Source organism: Nasonia vitripennis (assembly GCF_009193385.2).
Source record: "Nasonia vitripennis strain AsymCx chromosome 3 unlocalized genomic scaffold, Nvit_psr_1.1 chr3_random0004, whole genome shotgun sequence".
NCBI classification, from domain to species: Eukaryota; Metazoa; Arthropoda; class Insecta; order Hymenoptera; family Pteromalidae; genus Nasonia; species Nasonia vitripennis.
In genome coordinates this window covers 1096695-1117949 of record NW_022279623.1, presented here as the reverse complement: position 1 = coordinate 1117949, position 21255 = coordinate 1096695, and the positions used below count along the sequence as shown (strand labels likewise).

The 21255-nt window shown below is 39.4% G+C and overlaps 1 protein-coding gene across 15 annotated transcripts in view; it reads left to right on the top strand.

Annotated features, from left to right (window-relative positions):
- The window catches only part of LOC100118775 (neurobeachin), a 316568-nt gene that overhangs the window by 245650 nt on the left and 49663 nt on the right, over positions 1 to 21255 (top strand). For 8 of the 15 annotated variants that reach the window (XM_016988195.2, XM_031925728.2, XM_032601695.1 and 5 more), the window contains 13 exons: positions 178 to 318; positions 797 to 904; positions 986 to 1157; positions 3336 to 3719; positions 5601 to 5731; positions 7636 to 7746; positions 8637 to 8838; positions 8925 to 9266; positions 9633 to 9759; positions 9836 to 9944; positions 10017 to 10192; positions 10270 to 10544; positions 10620 to 10756. In XM_016988195.2, the coding sequence (XP_016843684.1) occupies positions 178 to 318; positions 797 to 904; positions 986 to 1157; positions 3336 to 3719; positions 5601 to 5731; positions 7636 to 7746; positions 8637 to 8838; positions 8925 to 9266; positions 9633 to 9759; positions 9836 to 9944; positions 10017 to 10192; positions 10270 to 10544; positions 10620 to 10756 (2415 nt within the window). The remainder of the gene's footprint in view (positions 1 to 177; positions 319 to 796; positions 905 to 985; positions 1158 to 3335; positions 3720 to 5600; positions 5732 to 7635; positions 7747 to 8636; positions 8839 to 8924; positions 9267 to 9632; positions 9760 to 9835; positions 9945 to 10016; positions 10193 to 10269; positions 10545 to 10619; positions 10757 to 21255) is intronic. The other 7 variants (XM_016988202.3, XM_016988203.3, XM_016988194.3 and 4 more) reach the window with 5 other exon arrangements.

Genomic DNA, 21255 nt, shown 5'->3' with positions numbered 1-21255 from the left:
ACTATCACTATATTTTCGATTGTTTGGAAAAATGTATTAGGATTGACACCATTGTAATACAGAACAGAATAACATTATCTAAGATGCTGCTTTGAATTATTACAATGGAGCTAGTATTATTTGTTTTGAGAACACTTTTTTTTTATTTAATCCTCCATGATAAAAATGCTTGTTTAGGTCTGTACATGTGCTGTTAGAAACTGCTTAGAGTGTAAAGAACGCGGCAGAACGTACAGCATGTTAGGTCGACAAATTGGTACTAATAATAAATCACAGCACATACAATCACTCATTCGTGGAGCCCAAACGTCGCCTAAGGTACGTAGAATACATACAAGTACCACACAAGTACTTTAACAAAAATCAGAGTTGTTTCTATACCGTATAAATATACTAGTAGGGTTAGTAAATTACCCATCATAAAAAAAAACACAAATTAACAGGCATTTATGACACTTGTTTGATTGTTTTCAGTTTCTCCAAGTAAAATCAGAAAGTTTTATATTTTATGGCAAATTTTAATTTATTTTTTCATATAAAAGTTAGTTTGTGTAACTACATCGAGTACAAGAAACTATAAACTGTGATCCTAGTTTTACCAATGTCTACATTAGATTGCAAATTTTACATAGTATTTACAGTATCTTGAATAGTTATAGTACATCTATGCTTCTTTTATTAAAAAACTAAAAAGAAGAAACTACTTAGTATTCGATTTATAGATTGCTTAAACTTCTTTTTTAATTATTAAAGACAAATTATAAAAATATTTATACAATATTCTAATGTATTCCAGAACATTGTGGATAACTTAGCAAATCAACTCAGTCCAGTTAAAGATCCTGAAAAGCTGTTGCAAGATATGGATGTAAACCGGTTGCGTGCTGTAATTTACAGAGATGTTGTAAGTTTTTTATATATTGACATACAATTACGGCAGTTGCTTGACAAATACTTGATTTAAAATATCAATTTATTATTTCAGGAGGAAACCAAACAGGCTCAGTTTCTGTCCCTGGCTATAGTTTACTTCATCTCTGTATTAATGGTATCAAAGTATCGTGATATTCTTGAACCACCAGTTTCACAACGACCACCTAGCCCAGTTCAGACAATACAAACTAATGGAGCTAATTTGAGGCCAGGCAGTCCATCAGGTTAGTAACTTTTTCTTTCGTGTTTTTGTTTCATTGGTGTGATTCGTGTTGATAACAGACACGTTATTTGACACTCTCAACAATACCATTGAATATAATGAGAATAGTAACAATTTATCATTCGAATATATCATCGATTTGTATAAATAATTGCACTCAAATAAAAAACAAAAAATGTAGAAATGCTGCACAAATTTGATCAAGCAAAAAATTACTTTTGAACTATCGTTCTGAGAAAAATATAGAGAAACGGTATAAAGTAAACGGATATGTCATGCATATTTTTTTATATTTACGTATAGTTAAAACGCGATATTCAACACACTACAGTCACATTGACTAAAACACGTTAAACACTTCGGGTATCAAACGTTTTGCTTAGGCGTTGAGTTATGAAGTTCTAAATGTTTTCAAAACTCTTACATGTCAGATATAAAAGCTCTTTCATCTTTTTCATTGCAAAATTGGGATTAATGAAACGTTTAAACTAACTGATTACTTTAATTTTTCATTTAAAAAGCATGATGTTTTCATCGAACAAGATTCGTCTTTACATTGTCTTCAATTTTTTTAAAGTGTATACTTAATATATTGCTAAGACATGAAATTTGAAAAGTTCATAATCGTTCGTAAACTTTATAAAATATTTTAGTATTAATTTTTGAATCACCAATTAATGATAATTTCTAAATTATATTCGATCAGATCTATTAAAAGCATGAAAATATTTTAAAAGAGCATACAGTCTATGAATTTCATCACACAATGTTCAAATTCTAACCAAATAATTGTTTTTTTTTATCAGAGTCAAAGTGTTCGACTACTCTCTTATATGTTTGAACGCATTTGCTACCAATTTCATGACGTGTTAATGCATTCTTGAAAATCTTAGTTTTGTAGATAAAAACTATTCCCTTCACAAGTGGGCAAATATTGTTTTCGCACGAACAATTCACGAAGAGCACATTAGCGTACACACTTAGTAGTCAGCATGCGTGGATGCATTTGTATTCAACATTATATAGAAAATAATACCTATATCTGTATCTGACAGTGAGAGTTTTGATGTTTGTCAAATATGTTTGCACAATTTATATCGAATATTAAATGCGCATTGCATTATACGTGACGTCATCTCGAATTTGTTACTATTCGTAGAGACAGAGTCAGTAAAGTATGTTTTCTACAATTGAACAATGTTTTAAATTCAAAATTAAACGAGATGCTTTCACGCGTTGCTCGTGGTATTTGAATCAATCATTTCAGATCGTAATTCAGAGATAATTTGGTAAATTACCATCTTCATCATCATCATCATTATCATTGTTATAATCACTAATAATATTATTGAAATATTTTATTACTACTAGTGTAATCTATGTTTTTTTTTCATTTATTTTTTCATTTACAAAAACATGCAATTTAATATACAACATTAATCCATATGTTTTTTAGCTAACTAACATATTAATTCACTCTATATATTGTTTGATTAATATTGACAAAATTTATTCATTTATATTTTTATTAGGTTAAACTCTTAATCACTTCCTAGCCATGACAACTGATCATTGTAGGCGCAATTATATATTTTTATATGTATCAGTACATCAGAGTAATCGCATATTCTTATGCAAGCAATATATTCTAATAGATAATGCCAAAAATCAGCAACAAAAATGTTATTATTTATATGTTTTCAGTATGAATAGCTTATGGTATCAGATCATATTAGAATATAAATTATCGCAACATTGTTCAGAATCAATTGAAATGAAGAATTTCGTATTAATTATTAATTATATGTGTAAAAAATCGATACGAGTTTCCGGTTTATCGTAATTTACGTACGCATTTTCTCAATATTATTATCTACCTAATTAAGACTATTCTAAATACTTGTTAAATTAACATAACAATAACACATCTGTATAATTTTTTAACACGATGAAGCAATTTGGAAAATTGCGATAAAGGTAACTTAACTAAAGCCGGTAAAGCAGAAATCTTACTTGACAATATCAGGCGAATAAGTCACTGTCGGTAAGGTAGAGATCGTTGGATAAGGTCAGGGAGAGAAGTGCGATTTTAAAAAAAATACATGAGCGAAAGCTATGATGAATATGCAATGATTGGGCGGTAAGATGTGAATACATGGTTGAATGTGGTTGTCCACAGCGGAGGGGAATGGTGGTGGAGGAGGGCGACCCCTCTTCCCGCAGTGGTCGCACCACGTGTATCCCCAGTTCCTCCCGGGGTCCCACCCCAACGCGAACGCGAATGCCAACCACCATGTCAGCCAGCACCACCACGAGCACCCACCGGCCTCAGAGCAAGCCCTCCGCCGCGGCCGCCGACAAGCGAACAATCCCTCGGCCGCCGCCGGCTATTATATACCCAATCACTATAGCAACCACCATAACTATCACTCCAACAATTATAACTATCATCGTCACCATCATTACCATCATCACAATAACAACAACCATCATCATGCGCTGCAAAAGCATATCGATCAGCCCCGAAATATCTATCATAGAAACTCTGGTTACGGTCTGCAAGGTAATTAATGGCTCCTTTCATTTGTCTTACTAGACAGATATATCACGGAATGTGCCCGATCCTCTATTGATGTTTTAGTCAACTTTTATTATTATTTTGACCCTTTGGTCAGAAACCTTTTTTTGTTTTCCCTCGTTCTTTGGTCGTGTGTCATTGTTCTTGTACATATTTATTTTGTTAATGTATCTTTGAGTTTGCATCCTTGATCTGTTAAGTTCATTGAGTATGTTATGTGTTTTTTAGTTATTTTCCTCATTTTCAGGATCAAGAAGTTTTCTAGGACCTCTAAATAAAGACTTGCCATCTTCAAAATATTTCTTTACTCTTCATTAGGGTAGCCGAAAATGTTTGCAGTTGAGTTTTGAATCGATGTCTTGAACATAAACTAATGGCTGACTAACAATTATTTGAAAAAGAATCAACAACTTTTGATATCAGCAAAGCGTTTAACGTATGTGTACAAATTGCTGAGACCCTAAACAACCATAACGTTAATAGTACATTACGATACGTGTGACTTAAATGGTTCTTTTTTACACGGCGCAGTTAGCACCCGAGCGTAGCGAGGGCACTAAGCGCCGTGTAAAACTGAACCATTTAAGTCAAGAGTATCGTATAAAATTATATAGCACAGACTGCTAAAATTCGCAAGTCTCGCCTATCTGTGACTAAAGTAGTCCTTATTTGCACCGTGAGGTTAGCGCACGAGCGTAGCGAGTTTGATAAACACGGTGCAAAAAAGGACTACTTTAGTCACAGATAGGCGTGACTTAACAGCGGATTTTAGCCACACTGTGCTATAAAAATATGTCTATATATTCATGTTGTGTCTTGATTCATTTTGACTCAAACAATATAATCCAATAACAAAAATGCTCAAAAAACTTCTCAATTATAAAAAACATTAAAATATAGTATCGCAAAACATTCAAGTTTTCAGTATTACATTATAATTTATACAAATGGAATTCGATTCTCAAGTAAATCCATCTTTTGATTGTCTTCAGAATTTTTTTTTTTCAAGTTTATAAAACATGAGTTTTTGAGAAACTGACTCTTACACCTGAGTACTTGAACAATATTTAATATGCATACTCATATATTTGAATTAATCAAGCTATAATGCAGCACTTTTTTCATTATTATATTATTTATACTCATATACTATGTTACCCTTTGGCCCTGTATCATCAGGCATGATGTTTTAACACAGAATCCATTTTATTTGATTTATGTGCAAGTATTATAATTATTTTCGAGCGAATTATGAGTACTATACCCAAGTTAAAGTTATTTTTTAGATTTGATGTTAAATTATTTGTCCACGCAATAGTATGACAGTTAGTAGCTGATGTTAATGCTTGCATGGCGTGTAATAATGCGCATACGAACACTTAAAACCACTGATATAGTTCCCCGTATTCTTAATTACTTATGCAACAAAACAGTTTGTAAAATACAATTATAGGTGCTAGCATACAAATATTTTTACTGTGATTTCTTTCCGTATACCATTAGTAGAATTCACCGACTAGGTTAATGCGTATAGTTTCAAAGAATCGTTGATGTAAAAGTTTATTTTAGAATTTAACTTCTGGCATTCGTATTAGAGCGTATGTTTCGATAAAGCATATCATATTAAGAAGTATTGCACATTCTCTCCATTCAGTAATCAGAACATTGGATATAATACATATTAGAACGTGTTTATAATGAATAGGGGGAAATATTCCTAGTGGGATCACGAAATTTTACATATTGTTTAATATTATATCATGGCATGATAAAGTTTGTTATAGTTTATACTTTTACAAAAAAAAAACAAGCTTTTTTACAAATAAATAAGATGTATAAACTTGATTATTTTGTAAATACTTTCAGAGAGTGGCGGCGTCATGAGTCAATCTGAATCTCAAGATGATGGAGAATATGAAGTTATAATTGTCGATGAAAATAATTCATCAATTTTGGCTGATCACGATGTTCCATCATCAGGGCCGCCATCAACTAAGGTAAACATTTTTTATTATTGAAATATGTATGAACAAGCATAAGTCCACGTACTTTTCATTTTATGAATGAATGATTTGTATTAAATAGTTCTACAAAAAAATTGTAAATTTTTGTAAAAATTAATTGATTCTATATCGCTATAATTAAATTTACTTACTTTTATCACGAATACTAATAATTCGATATTCGCGAATAAAAAACAATTACAATAAAAATATTACATTAGTAACACAATATTTGAATGATCTATATATATGGAAATAAAATAAAACAGTACATTATGCAACAAGGGAGTACAGTCGTTGATTATTTCCGCGGGTGACAATAAATCATCCGAGGGAATAATCGCCTTTACTCTCGTGTTGCATATAGTGCTTTATTCACGACTAAACGTGTAGCCACTTGTGGGAAAAGTGGGACCTACAACAGCTGAATTGAATGAATTAATACAATTTTTTTTTAAATATTCAAAAAGTTCAAAATTTTTTAATTTATTTACTTTTTAATATTTTTTCTAAATTTTCAAATTTTTAAAAATTTCCAAAATTTTGCGGGAGTAAAAAGATTATTTCCCGCATTTTGCGGAAATAAAGAGTTTATTTCCCGAAAATTTACTTTATTCCCGCATTTTGCGGGGAAAAATATGAGGGAATAAAATGCTACTTCAGTCCCGCTTTTCAGGGAATAAAGTGGCTATTATAGTTCAGTCGTGAATAAAATATAATATTTTTCTATACATATGATTGCATGTACAAAATAGTACAGTAGAAATCTGAAATACATTATATTTTGTACAGTTAATATGCTTTTATACTATTTAAGAATTGATATGCTAGCTGTGTTAAGTATAATTTCTTCATGGCATAAACAACAATTTAAATTTTCTATAATGATCATTGAAGAAGTTATATCTTTTTGAGCTGATGCTTATATTGCTTGCAAAAAATGCTTGCATGAGGGTGCAATAAATTTTGTAATTCTTCTTAGGAGTATACGAACAGATTCATAATTATTGTGATGGTGATGCAAATAACTTAATATTATATAATTACATTTTTTTTGAAAAATGTTGCAGCATGCAAGGCTTTTTATCATGATTGTTTTTTTCTTTTTTTAATTAAAACAATTTTTAATCAACTGAATATTCGATCGTATAGTTTTAAAAATTTATTTGAATATTTGTCAGTATAACGGACAAAAATTAAAAATCTAATGTTTAACAAGCATTTTTTATTTGCTTAAGCTATAATAGCTAAAAGTAATTCGTTTGGGATCGTTCTAATGAATTCTATAGAAATAAAGTTAAAGTATATATTTTATTTATAGCACACTAAACTCAAAATGACAATGTTATTGTCGATTTTGAGGTGCTATAAAATATTGAATCAGACTGTTGTGTGAGGTGTTTTTCTCGCTTCGCTCGTGCGTAAAACCTCGAACAAGGTAGAAAACCATCTTCTACAACAGTGTCATAATATACTATTAGAACAATTTGATCAAATCTTGATGAAAAAATTCAAAGAAAGTTTTGCTAAATGGGTCAATCTTAATAATTAAAAATTGTAGTAATCATTTTTTTTTCTAAAAAAAATCCTTGAGAGAAAATACGAAGTTTTAGTATAAAATATCACACAACCTATTAGGATCACTTATTACACAGTGTAGGATACTAAAAGAATTATTTCTTGCGTTGACTATATTACGTTATTTTGACTTGATAGTTTTCGCACTGAGCTTTCGTTATATTTTAACATGATACTCATGCAATCATTGATTGCAACAAAAAAGGCAAAGGGACTTTCAATGATAGTGAGAGCATGCACAAGACTTTAACTTTCTTTTGTATTTTTCATTTTTAACCTCCTCTATACTTGCATTGCTATACTAACTTCCGGTACTGAAGGGTGGCCACAGTGGTGTACCTCGCTCAAGGACTATCCTCGAGGAATATACCTCGACGGAAACGACAATTTGCCCTACCTCCAGAAATGAACCACTGCCACGTAACGCACAGGTAAAAATGGCGGGGAATGAGCTAATGATATACCCGATAATACACATATAAAAAAAAGCACTGAAATGAAATCCGGATCCTAATTTTATCATATCAGTCAGCGAAAAGACACTAGCAATCCCCTTGGTGTATAAATAAAAAAATCTAAATTTTTTAATTATAAAAGTTTAGTGTATTCGTTTATTTTTATTTTATTTCTTTAAAAAAAAAATATTTAAGTCATAAATGTAACGTTGTAATTTTGTAATCTTAATTACATCCATCCTTTAATGAGCTCAAAACAAAGGAATGCGTTTTCATTGAACGTTCATAATTTTCTTATTACTTGTAATTCTAAGTACTGTCTTTTTATCTGTTTATAACCAGGCTTATTTGAGAACCTCCTGTACAGTAATATCTTCATTCTAACCATTTTTTTATTCTATACATATTTCCATTGCATGCAAATAATAAAATACTAATCGCATTATACTACGCGGGTAAACCATGTTCATATTTGTGATATTTGTTGTATAAATTTTATATATAGTTCTCATAGATATAGAAATTTTGTAATTGAATACTTGGTGTAAACGTATGAGAATATAGCGAGTGTTATATTCAAGTAGTTACATATACAAGAGTTCAAATATACTTTAGCTGTCTATTATTTTAGTTGTAGCGCTTCTTTGAATAGAAATGAATTCAATTATATGAAAATCTATGTTTTTCACATTTTGATAGAATTGTTTGAAAAGCGAGACTTGTAATAATTTTCATTTTACAAAATCATAGTGACATTCGGATGAAATAAATAGTTAATTTTATAAAAGTTTACAGCATACCAATTATAAACTACTTGAACATCGTTAGTTTTACTACATTAAGTGATAATTGATCGATGTTTGCAGAGCAATGATTCAAGCGAAGAAACTATGCACCGCAACAATGCTACTGCTGACCCAAGTCCATCTGAAATTACAACTGACAATGAAAATAAACATAATTCATCAGAAGAGGCGTGGACTGACGTAAACCTTAATGAGGAAGGTGACGCCGTCACGATACCGCGGGATGATCCCAGAAATATCCACAATATTGCCCATTCCAGAGGTATGGACATCGAGACTGAATCTCAGATAATAACCGCTCCACTCCGCTTACAAAATTTTGACCTTACTACTATCTTATTTTCACAGGTGAGCTGCCGGACAGCGAAGGCAACGTTCTCGAACAAGACATGTTAAATAATTCCGAAAGAGGCGAGAAGCCTACGACGGAAATCTCCGTTGTACGTGTACCGGATCACTTGGTGACCGTAGCCTCTCCGCGACCCGACGACCTGCCCATCAAGAGCTTAGTCGAGCATCTGCCTGTGCCGACGCCGTCGCGTGAAGCGTCGCTCACCCAGAAGCTCGAAATGGCTCTTGGCTCCGTTTGTCCGCTGCTGCGTGAAATCATGGTCGACTTCGCACCTTTCCTCTCCAAGACGCTCGTCGGCTCGCATGGCCAGGAGCTTCTTATGGAGGGAAAAGGTAAGAGTAAGTTCTTTAAAAGTTTTTTGATAACACAAAGCGCACACATGTGATGAAAAGTAGATAATTTTTTTTTTTTTTTTTGTAAAGAAAGTAGCAACAAATTGGTAGGCATCAGATTCTCGCGTTATTTTTAGAAGGGGTGTGTTGTGAAATCTTTCGGAATTATCTATCATTAGTATTCGCCATGCGATATCAATACCGAAGGTATTTAAGAATTACTATCACATCACGTAGTTCGCGGTGTTTGACTTTTATAGGCATTCTACGACTATAGGGGTTATAAATTTAACAGCATCGTGTTACAGCAATCCTTTTTTCATTGGACCTGATAGAAATACTAGCGAAGTTAAGCAATTGTCCTTTTTCCAGGTTTAACGACGTTCAAAAATAGCAATTCAGTCGTGGAACTCGTGATGCTATTGTGTTCACAAGAATGGCAAAATTCTCTGCAAAAGCATGCTGGACTTGCATTTATCGAGCTCATTAATGAAGGAAGGTGAGAAATAGCTGATTATTAACACGTTTTTATAATAGCAATATACGGGCATTTCCTGTACGTAATGTATTTTCAGACTTTTATCCCATGCAATGAAAGATCACATAGTGCGCGTTGCCAATGAGGCTGAATTCATATTAAATAGGATGCGCGCAGACGACGTACTTAAACATGCCGATTTTGAGGTAAGCATTATGCATTTTCAGAATATCCATCGCACTTGCCAAAATTTAATAAAAAAAAAATAATTTTCTCAGACCCAATGTGCCCAAACTCTTCTTGATCGACGGGAAGAAGAACGAACATGTGATCACCTGATAACTGCCGCTAGGCGACGAGACAACGTCATCGCTAGCAGATTACTCGAAAAAGTTAGGAATATCCTATCGAACAAACACGGAGCATGGGGTTACATGGATCCCATGGCTGCAAAGTGAGTCGCCTATTTTCAAGCCCATACATTTTTAAACGATTTCGCATAGTTCAATGCTCATGATCGAACAATTTTAGACTATCCGAGTATTGGAAGCTCGATGCTTGGGAGGATGACGCCCGGAGGCGCAAACGATTCGTGCACAATCCATTGGGTTCGAGTCACCCCGAAGCGACTTTAAAAGCCGCGTTGGAGCACGGAGCGCCCGAGGACGCGATCCTCCAAGCCCGCGAGGAATTCCATGCTCACCTTGCTGCTTCTCGAGCTCATCAACAACAGTTGCAGTCGACGGATCTCATGGACGATAGCGAACTGCTGACCGATGACAGGGACCTCGACTCTGACCTTGCTGGTATGTGACCTTTGCACACTTTTTTTCGTTTAATAAGTAGTAAAAAGAAGTTCTAATTTTTGTATATTTTCTCAGGACCAGTCAATATTAGTACGAAGGGAAAACTCATAGCTCCCGGAATCGTCGCTCCAGGAATAATTTCAGTAACGTCATCGGAGCTGTACTTCGAGGTGGACGAGGACGACCCAGAGTTTAAGAAGATCGACACTGAGGTAAGTTTTGGATATGACGTTAAATTTATATCAATACTGATCGCACATGGACCAGTGCCACTAAAAATATGGATACTACGATTCAGCAAGAAGACTTATGTTTTCAAGTTTGAACTAATATATCACAGGGTGTTTACACTTGAAGCTTTTATAACGATTCATCACAGTGACCCGTTTTCCATTTTACCTTCATAAAAAATGACTACTACCTCGTTCGTAGCTCATTTAGATAAGGTCGAGTGAATGGATTTAAAAATGGCCTGTTCCGAGCGCAAAGCATTTGTATGCTTAAAATATTGTCACATTTTATCTCTTTAGCGGTAGCGGTCACTATAGATAAAAAAGAAAAATATTGAATCCTCGGCATTGCTATCAACATGCAGCATGTAAATGAGTTTTTGTATATCCTGCGAGTAAATAACTCATTTTAAATTTTATGGTCTCGTCTCTAAGTATTTTATTTAAAAAATTTAAACTAAAAGGTTCTATTCCACTCGACGTGTTAGGTAATATATACTTTACGTCAGAATATACTTATTTCTGGCGAAGCTTGAATTAATTCAGGCTTCAATAATTCGGAAATAAACATGCGGAGCTCTCTTTTGAAAAAAAATTCAAATCGAAATGCAACAACGATAAATAAAAGAAATCTCGTGGGAATTGTCGAACGCTGAAAAGACGTCTAAAGATACTATTTTTCATCAGGCCGCGATAAGATCGCGAATTCTCGAAGATCCGTTACCTAGCGATCGGCGACGACGAGCACCCGGCGCCGAATCCACGAAAGCCCGATAATAAACGTGAGACTGCTCACGAGCGGCCGAGAAGATGGAAGCTGCCGGCATAACGGTGGAATATTAATCACCCTGCGCGATGTTGTATGTGTCTTGGCCGGGGCTCAGGAATTTGAATGGATGTGATCCATAAATGATGAGACGTGACGAAAGCTTCCTCCTATGCTCGCTTGATCCCAATAAAAAAGTATCTCTATCTCTTTTCGGGAGGCTTTTTTTCGCATCACGCGTCGACCGGACCCAGAGTTGCTATGATTAAATTGAATTCGTTACTATTTGTGTATACCAAGGAACACACTACGTGTTTGCGTGAATTTGGGCAAATTTATCACTCGCTTGTACTGTGCGACGTCGCTGAGTTGAGGAGGTAAAAGTGATGCCTTTGATGAATCATTTTTTCTGTTCGTAAGGGGACGTTTTAATAAAGTACAAAGTTAAGGAGCGATGTTAACCACCTGCGAAGAATCTGGAAATCGTCTCGATTCTCGAGTACATCCTATAATAGACACCGGGAAAATTCCAATGGAAATCGAAGCGCTCACGTGAGTCACGAACAACTTCTGGATTATGCAGTGGTGGTGGTCGCCGAGATGATCGCTGCAAGACAGAGAGAAAGAAGAAAGAGACAGCGAAGGAAGGAGCGATTATCATATATCGGTCGTAGATCTCGCGTTTGTATAACTAGGGAATAAAACAAACAGTCGGAGGGGCCCTATGAGGCTCCGGCTGCCTACCTATATCCGCGCACTCTCTCTCTCTCTCTCTCTCTCTCTCTCTCTCTCTCTCTCTCTCTCTCTCTCTCTCTCTCTCTCTCTCTCTCTCTCTCTCTCTCTCTCTCTCTCTCTCTCTCTCTCTCTCTCTCTCTCAGCTGAGATCTTCCAGGGTCAGCAATTATGAGCCCCCCGCGGGCTCCGTCGCTTCTTCTCTCTTTCTCTTGCGTATACACATATAAGCTACATATCTGAACTATCTCGGTCTCGCGTGCTTTTCGCTGTCTTCCTTTCTCCATGCGTTTTCCAGTACCAGCATCTTTTCTCTCTTTCTCGCCCTAGCCACGTAAACTTCTTCCTCTAACGCGGAGTTGGTGCAAAATGTCCTACTTTTTACGATCAATCTTTGTCTCCCTTCTCTGGGCGTTTCACATAAGCGTCGTTAGTCTCCTCTCAACTCGTTGTTGTTGACTTTTCAGCGGGACTCACACACACACACACACACACACACACACACACACACACACACACACACACACAGCTAAATTTTTGAGGCCTGTCCCGTCCACTTCCATCTCTATTCTCAAGCGGTCGCTTCTTTCCCTTTCTCTCGCAAGCGGCAGGTATCATACACGCACGTGGAACGAAGGCATTCGTTATATTTCTTAACGACAGTTGGGCGCCGGCGCCGATATTTCTATATATAAACGCGTTGTCGTTTAGGGTTAACCGCATCGTCGAGGCGATTTTTAAAAGTTTCTCCTCTTCCACATAATGTCCGGTCTTATCTTGTTTGATGCGCGCAATGGTCGTCGGTAAACAATCCGAATGTGTCGTTCATATGCAAATGCATTTTTACGTACCTCCCAACGATGTGTTCATCTTTCGGGTATCATAACTGGTCGTATTCGGCTCGCTTTTTTTCTACCGTCTATTCAATTAAAATTTTTTTTCGGCTTTCACTGTTACGTGTTTATTGCTTCGATGGGAGAAAAAAACTAGGTGAAAATGAGCAAAGGAAGAAGAAGAAGAAGAAGCGAAAAATCGGCACATCGGCCCCAATTCCGTTGAGTGTTTATTTAGAGTACAGTTTGCACTTATTTTTATGAGGTTCATTAGTCGAAGAGCATCAGGTGGAGGATGCCTGGAGGCAGCGCAGAGGCTTCGTAGAATTCGTAGCGATGGATCACCGAACGGCCGGTATGGGACTTAAGCGATCGTAATACGCATACAAGGAAAAGACGCGCGTATATAAGAGAGTATAGTGGCCCCAGGGAGGCAGCCGCCGCGGCAGCAGCAAATGCATACATATGTGTGTGTGTGTGTGTGTGTATATATATATATATATCGGCTCGCGCAGCCGTTCGTTCGTTCGTTCTCTCCACCTTGCATTTAATCTCGTGTTTCTCTTTCTTCATCCCTCGATTGTTTGTTTTTTCTACCGGCTCGATTGAGTCCATTTACTCTTTTTCTTCGCTCGCTCTTCTATCTCTCTCGTGTGTGTATAGGCATACGTGCATCGCGGTTTCTCTCTGTCTCTCGATCTGCTTCTCTCCTCTCCTTTATAATGGCCCGGGCAAACATATTTATCGTGATTTATCGTTTACACGAACCTGCTTTCTCCCTTTCTCTCTCTCTCTCTCTCTCTCTCTCTCTCTCTCTCTCTCTCTCTCTCTCTCTCTCTCTCTCTCTCTCTCTCTTTCGCTCTCGGCTGCTTGCGGTGCATGTGGGTATAGGCCAGATAGAAGGGTATAAACGCACTCACTGTGCGATTAAGGCCGCTGAGTTATTGATTGTTTAAGAGGAGCATTAATATCGAGGAAAAAAGACGTACAAATTCACTCACCTCTCGAAGAGAGAGAGAGAGAGAGAGAGAGAGAGAGGAGCCGGGCTATTAGCATTTTTTACGATTAGCGCGGAAAATACGACCAAAAGTGCGCGCATCGTATCGTTCGCGACTTCTCGCATATTTGCGCAACGAGTCGAGCTTTGTGCGTTAATTAAAAAAATTCTTATAATGAGACGCACGTCTCGCTGAATCGAGAGTGAAATTTTTTTGTGCTCGCGGTTCTTGCGCATAAAGTACGCTTATAATACACCCGTGTAATTTTTTCTCATGAAACTTCTTAATTCCAAAGCTAACGCGTACATACAAAGTATCTGGAGTTCCATCGCGCTCTCGTCACACGCTACACAAAAAAAGAGATGAAACGGGCGACAAAAAAGACACACAAAGCAAAACCCTGATGCGCGCACAGATGTTGAGCCTGCGACATGCATATGCATGATTCGCGCTTGATGTATTGCCGGTGACGTCATAATAATGCGCTTGTAATTACTCGCTCGCTGGCCCTCGAGGCGATCTCTTACGCGCAGGAGATTTGAAGGCAGAAAGAGAGGAACAAGCGACGCCGATGCGCTACCAGCTTGCGAATGTACTTTGAGGGGATTTTAGCGAATTGGTTTGATGCTCAATTAGTGCTGAGAATCACCGTTACTAAATTGTTATTTCGAGATCGAGACAATTATTAGAAAGAGACAGTAATAGCTGTGCGTTTTTATACGCGGATACCAATGTCGAACGCCGTGTCTGACGAGTACAGTACTTGAATAATGAACGACTCGAGCATTGTTCTAAGCATAAGCGAAAGAATTTGATTAATACGTTTCCAATATCATTTATTCTGATTGATTAATGCCTGCGCGACTCCATACAATTTATTTCCACTCGATTTTTTTTTCTTTTACAGATCAATCAAGCCATTCATCACTGCATATCCATTCGTTATTATAATTCAGTAGAGACTAACTTTCCCGATAAACGAACTTTTCGCTCACCGCCCGCAATCGCGTGTGTTCATAAATTTTCGTAAGCACTGTGTGCTAAAAAAAGAAAAATTCGAGCAAGGTCGCATCCGCTAGTAAAATCGAAGAAAATTGCTGAAAAATCGATTAGCCAAGGTATTACAAAGCAGTGAGCTTACACGCGCGGTATATACTCCGAGCGGCACGAGAGCGATGGTATCGCGAGGCCGGCCGGTTCGCGCGAACTTGAGCTCGCGCTCGCGCGCGCCGGTCCGCTGTGCTGCGGGCTTCGGTAAACATCCATCAATTCGGAAGGAGGGCGGGCCGCCCTCGCTCTCTTCAACGAGGCAGGGTAATCACTGCTATTAGCGCGGACATTACGCCGGTGGTCCGGCAATCTTCCTAGCACTCCGTCATATGCGCTGCTCTTCCGTTCTCCCGTACTCCCCCCCCCCCCATAGCTATATAGCTGCGGGAAGGATTGCACAAGATGCTTATAAGCTCTTCCTCGCGCAGCAGCCCCCTTCTTGCCTCATGAATAATTGTCTCGGACTTAAGTGATAGTTTGCGCCGATGGAAAAGTGCGGATAACGGTCTGCTCAACGACTGTCGGAGGCTGCGCGCAGCGCTTAAGTGAATCCGCGCGCGCGCGGGCGTTTTTGCAGCGCCGTGAGTTGCGATGCCATTTTTCAAGCCGATCATCATTGTTCTCCCGCTCGCGTACATCGTTATTATATTTTCGATCACAAATTTACCGTACACGCGACAATTTCGACCCGATGCATGCATATTAAGTTTGACGCAGGAGTAAAAGAGGAGGGCCAGGATCGTCGGACCGGTAGCAGGATCGTCCGGCAAGGCACTCCGACGAAATTGCTCGCGTACATAAAACGCACTCGGCGCGTGCTATATGGATCGACTCTGGGGCGTAATAAACATCGTCCGAGAGAGGAGGAGAGGGAGAGCGGTGAGCATCGTCGTCGCCGCGCGGCGTTACTTACTCCGTCAGTGGTAATGACGGGATGCGCTCGGGCTGTTTGCTTAGCGAGGAGATTAGTGAATGAATCCACAGGTGGGCACCATCCGTCACACACACGACGAGAGCCCGCACCCGATATCGAGGAGGCACCTCCGCCACGCCTATAAATTCACCGCGACGATGCTTCTTCTTGCCTCGCCTCGCGCGCTTCTCTTTTTTACCCTCAGCTCTCGCTACGCGTGAGATTCTTCTCCGAGCTTGTTTGCTCTCTGCCCGCCCGACGATTAGTTGCGCCTCGACCTTTTCCTTCCGTTTTCCTGAGCTTATTTTTCATCCGGACACTCGGCTGGAGATTGAAATTCCTCGGATAAGTGGACCTGGCTCATGTTAATCTGGATCTGTCACTCGGAGGACGACTAAATTTCGGGCGACGAAAGTGAAACCTATACCGCATAAACATAATTACCAGGTGTACTCTTCCTCATTAAAGCCCGCTCGTTCTCGTAAAGTAGCAATTTTTTATCTCCATCGCGTATAAAAAAGATACCGAGCGGCTCATAAAAACATACACAGTCAAATAAACCGACGAGCGAGCTTAGCGCGCATGCAAATAAGTGCCGATCCGGCGATTCGATTCAATTTGACCGGGTCCGCAGCTCTGCAGACGGCAGAGAAAGGGAGAGGGGGGGGGGGGGGGAAGAGAGGAAAAAAGAAGAAGAAACGGCGACGAGCGCTGCAAACGCGTGCAGAATGGAGATCCTCGTTTCCCCCCTCGGGAATCAACCTGTGCACCTGCCGACAGCTAGCGACGGACAGCGCGAGACAATTGCCTATGATATCCATCATCGGCGCCTCTTCCCGCGCGAGGCGTATAATCGAGCAGTCACGCCTATTATATTATATCGAGTCGAGAGTCTTCCACTCTTCTGTGCGGAGAGAGAGAGAGAGAGAGAGAGAGAGAGAGAGAGAGAGAGAGAGAGAGAGAGAGAGAGAGAGAGAGAGAGAGAGATAGAGAGGGAGAGAGAGGGAGGGCTGAGAGCCTGATGGAATGCTGCACGAACTACCGACGCGAGCGGCGCCAGGAGATGCTAATTTTCTAATCAAACATGACAGTGAGTCATTGGAGGCGTTTAATAATTTTTGACAGTTTCATCAGTTCGATGACCGACGCTATAATACCCGATGCGCTTATGTTTCTGCTGCGCCGCGACTCCCCGACAGCGCGATGATTATTGGTTTTCGATCGCTTTTGCGTTGCTTCTTCTTTCTCGGCTCGGGATTCTTCGGATTTCTCCTCGGCTTCCTTTGTGATAAGCTCGATGCGTATTCTGATTAATTTCAACATAAGGTTCGACGTACAGCTTCAGTCGTCGAATAATTAAAAATTGATTTTTATTTTTATTTTATTTTATATCATTGAAAATACCTATGGGATTTGAATATTTATTCGTAACGATGTCTTTAAACTGCACTATTTTGTTAATTTGCTTCAACTATATTATCTAAAGATTGTTTTTACAGCTTTTATTAATTAAAGATATCGACTCATAGAGCAGTAAGAAACGTTAATCTGCTGGAGGAGAGAGGAAGCTAAAAGAAAAAAAATCGCACTTGTGAAAGATGGTGAAAGCTCAAGAATACAGAATATATATAAGAAGTTAAGAGAGGGAGAAAAAGAGGCATGTGCCAGAACCGCTTGAGAACGATTATCCGGTTGTTAGGCCCCTCAAATCGGTGGGAGGAGATGCACTTTTCGACTCTATTTTACACGCATTATGTGGCCGCCACACGCGATGCCCATATCTATCGTCTTGCGCTAAATGTTACCTTTTCTACTTCGGTAATTTTCCTCCTAATCTGCAATTTGATATACCAGCATACTCCCTAAATTGCGACTCTTTTTAAAGAAATTTCACCGCACCGCTTCATCGAGTACATCCTCTCTCGTGAAGTTTACACGTCGGAAAAAAGGTTATATCGATAAAAAACTAACACAGCCCTGATCTGAATAAAACACACTGGGAGAGAGAGAGAGAGAGAGAGAGAGAGAGAGAGAGAGAGAGAGAGAGAGAGAGAATAAGAGGATAAGAGAAAACGCATCAGGCCGCCGAACGAGCGAAAAGAAAAAGAGAGAAAGAAAAGAAAAAAGTGCGCAGGGAAAGAAGGAGGGATCCTCCGCAGCCCGCGGCTGGTGGCGCGACGTACGCTGAGTTATGGCGCAGGTTAATTATACAAAACATTCAATTATACCTTCCTCCGGTGAACACACCCGCGCGCGAACACACGTTCGCGTGCGTATAATCCGCCTTGCTCGACTCGCGAGTCTTCTTCCTTCCCTTCTCTCTTTCTCTCTCTCTCTCTCTCTCTCTCTCTCTCTCTCTCTCGCTCTCTCTCTCTCTCTCTCTCTCGCCTACATCTCTCCCTCTTATACGTAGCTCGTGCTCACGAGCCAATGGCGGAAAAGCCTACTGGAAACGCAGTTAGCGCGAGGATTTGTATACGCGGTTCCGTAGGTGGATTATCGCGTGACGGGAAAAAAGGCGTTCGGTGTCGCGCTTGTCGCGGAAATCGAAATGTAATTGAGAACGCTGTGACAAATCGCAAAATGATGCATTGCGGTCTAACAGGAAGGAAGTTGAATGTTGCGCGCGATATTAAGGCGACGACGAGTTCCGCAAAAAAGGCCCTCATCAATAATAAAATCGCGCGTTGACACACACTCGAGTCGAAGTCACAGGGAACACACTCGAGTGGATCGAGCGACCGCAACTTCCCGAGTATCTCACGCTCCTCGAGCCCGAAAAAAAGTAATCGGCGAGTCCTATATCTCCAATAAAACGACCAAACATCATGATTTTCTCATCGCGCCCGCGCAGCTCATTTCCATAAAGCAGTTCTCGAGCGCCCGCGCGTCCTTCCACGAAAGCCGCAAGAATTATTTAGACCTGCACACGCGCATTCGTGAATTCCGTTCCCATAAAAGTGAGAATCGCGCGAAACCGTGTCATACGTGGGGCGATTGTCAGAAGGTACAGGCAGTCGCCGGGATCGTGGAATATTGTTGCTCGATGCAGCGCGGATCCGTCTCGCCTAACAACGTTATATACCTTCCGACGCCAAAAGAAGACGGAGAGGGAGAGAAAACCATTTATCATGCTCGGCAGATCCTCGGAATGCCTCGCTTGAAACAAAAGCCTGTGCCGGAGAAATTTCGACTCGATGCGGACTCTACCGATCACCGAGTGGGAAAAAGGCCTCTGGAATTTTGAAGCGCGATATGGCCCTTCCGCAACTCTTTAATGGAACGATCGTTGTGAATTTTTATCGCGCGCATTGTACTCTTCTCGTTACTTGAAAATTTCTAAAAGACATCAAGCAGAGAGAAAGAGCAACGAACGGTGTGCGCACCGACTGGTGGCCCAAGTGGAAAAAAGTGGCCGTGAGTCCCATAACGCATGGGACTTTACGCGCCGGCGCCGGCGCCGGCGCCCCCCGCGGCCACAGACGCCGCCGCGCGCCATCAGATCTTTGGACGCGTGTACCTTCCTATACTTGTATACGAATACCCGCACACCGTCGGCGAAAGCTGATGTATACCAAACGGAGAAAGAGAGAAAGAGATGACTCGGTATACAGCGCGAGGTACAAAGTTTATTATGCACGCCGTGCAGAGCCGATATCGACTGCGGCGAGGAGTAAAAACGCTGTATGGAGATAGTCAGCGCGGCAACGGGGACGTTTAGAAGCGACGCAGAGCTGATAACGTTGTACAGAGACATATGTCTCGACGTTTTCGGATAACTGGGGACGTTCTGAGTTTATCGAGCGCATTGAAGTGTATATCGAGAGGATAATGTTGCCTGCGGTATTCTTGCATTTGGATTATAAGAATCGTTATTATAACTGCCGAAAATGAGTTTTAAAATTATAAGTGTACAACGGTATTTCATATTTTCAAAGTACGCCTCTGAAAAAATCCATGTTAATAAGCGAGATTCTTCGTATAAGTACTCGGACGTTTATAACGCCGCAAATACGGTAACTCCGAGTTTGGTCGTTGTTACCGTGACGACAACTACCGCCTACTTAGCTATATTTGAGCGTGTTGACAAGCACGCGCGCAAAACACAGTAGCAGTGTCACGCAGTAAAAATATTTCATTATTCACCGAATTTCTTCGTTATGGTCTAAAGTTAGTTCGAGTAATTCCTAACTTTTGAAAAGAGTGATATTTTCACTCTTTGCCATGGGTAGGGTGATTTTAGATTTGCAGGTTATGGTTGAGGTTAGGTATTGCAATTACATTCGAGATGATAAAAAATGTTGGAGTCTAGAGCATCACACGCATCTAAAGTTTCCTAAAAACACAAAGTATTTATTACTATTGTTAATGTCCTAACCTAACTTCTTTATATGTATGCACGTATACATGCACATTGCATAGGCATATACATATATGTATGTACATACGAATCGTAAATATATATTTTCATCTCACCTCAGGCAACTTTGATATCATTGTCGACATCCTATATTGTTAAAAATACTGCAACAAACACTTTTGCACATTTTCTAAAGAAGCACGTGTTGACGAAGAGAGGGCTCCTTATCAAGTGACTTACTCTTTAAAGAGTGATCGAACAAAGACAATAGAAATCACTCTACAACGAGTAACCTATAGATAGGGACTTCATAGTTTTCACTCGAAGGCGAGTCATTCTATGAACTACTCTTTTTTAGAGTGAAAAATCACTCGAACAGATTTAGAGAGTAGATCCTGTTTTATTATCCATCAGCCATACGTTATACAATGCAGTTTTTTTCACAATACACATGTAAAATTTACATCCCGCGCGAATCAATCGAGATTCCCGAAAGCGAAGTCAATATTCGGTACTTTTTTACGAGCTGCACGAGCGGAGAACCGTGAAGGCCGTAAATATGAAATAGCGCCGGTTTTTACTCTGTGTCTCTTAGGATTTCGCTGCGCCGACGCGAAGGTATATAGAGAAGCAAAAGGAAAAACGTGACGTAGCACAAACCGACGAATCGCAGTATTCAAAAGGGCACTTAATTGTTTTATAGCAGCCGTAAAGACGTCGGACAATTATAAAAAGTTCGGAGAGCTTTATCTGTCACGTGTAGGCGAGACATAGAGAATCGCGCGCGCGCCCGCGTAAAAAAAATAGAAAACAAATCACTCGCGTCGAC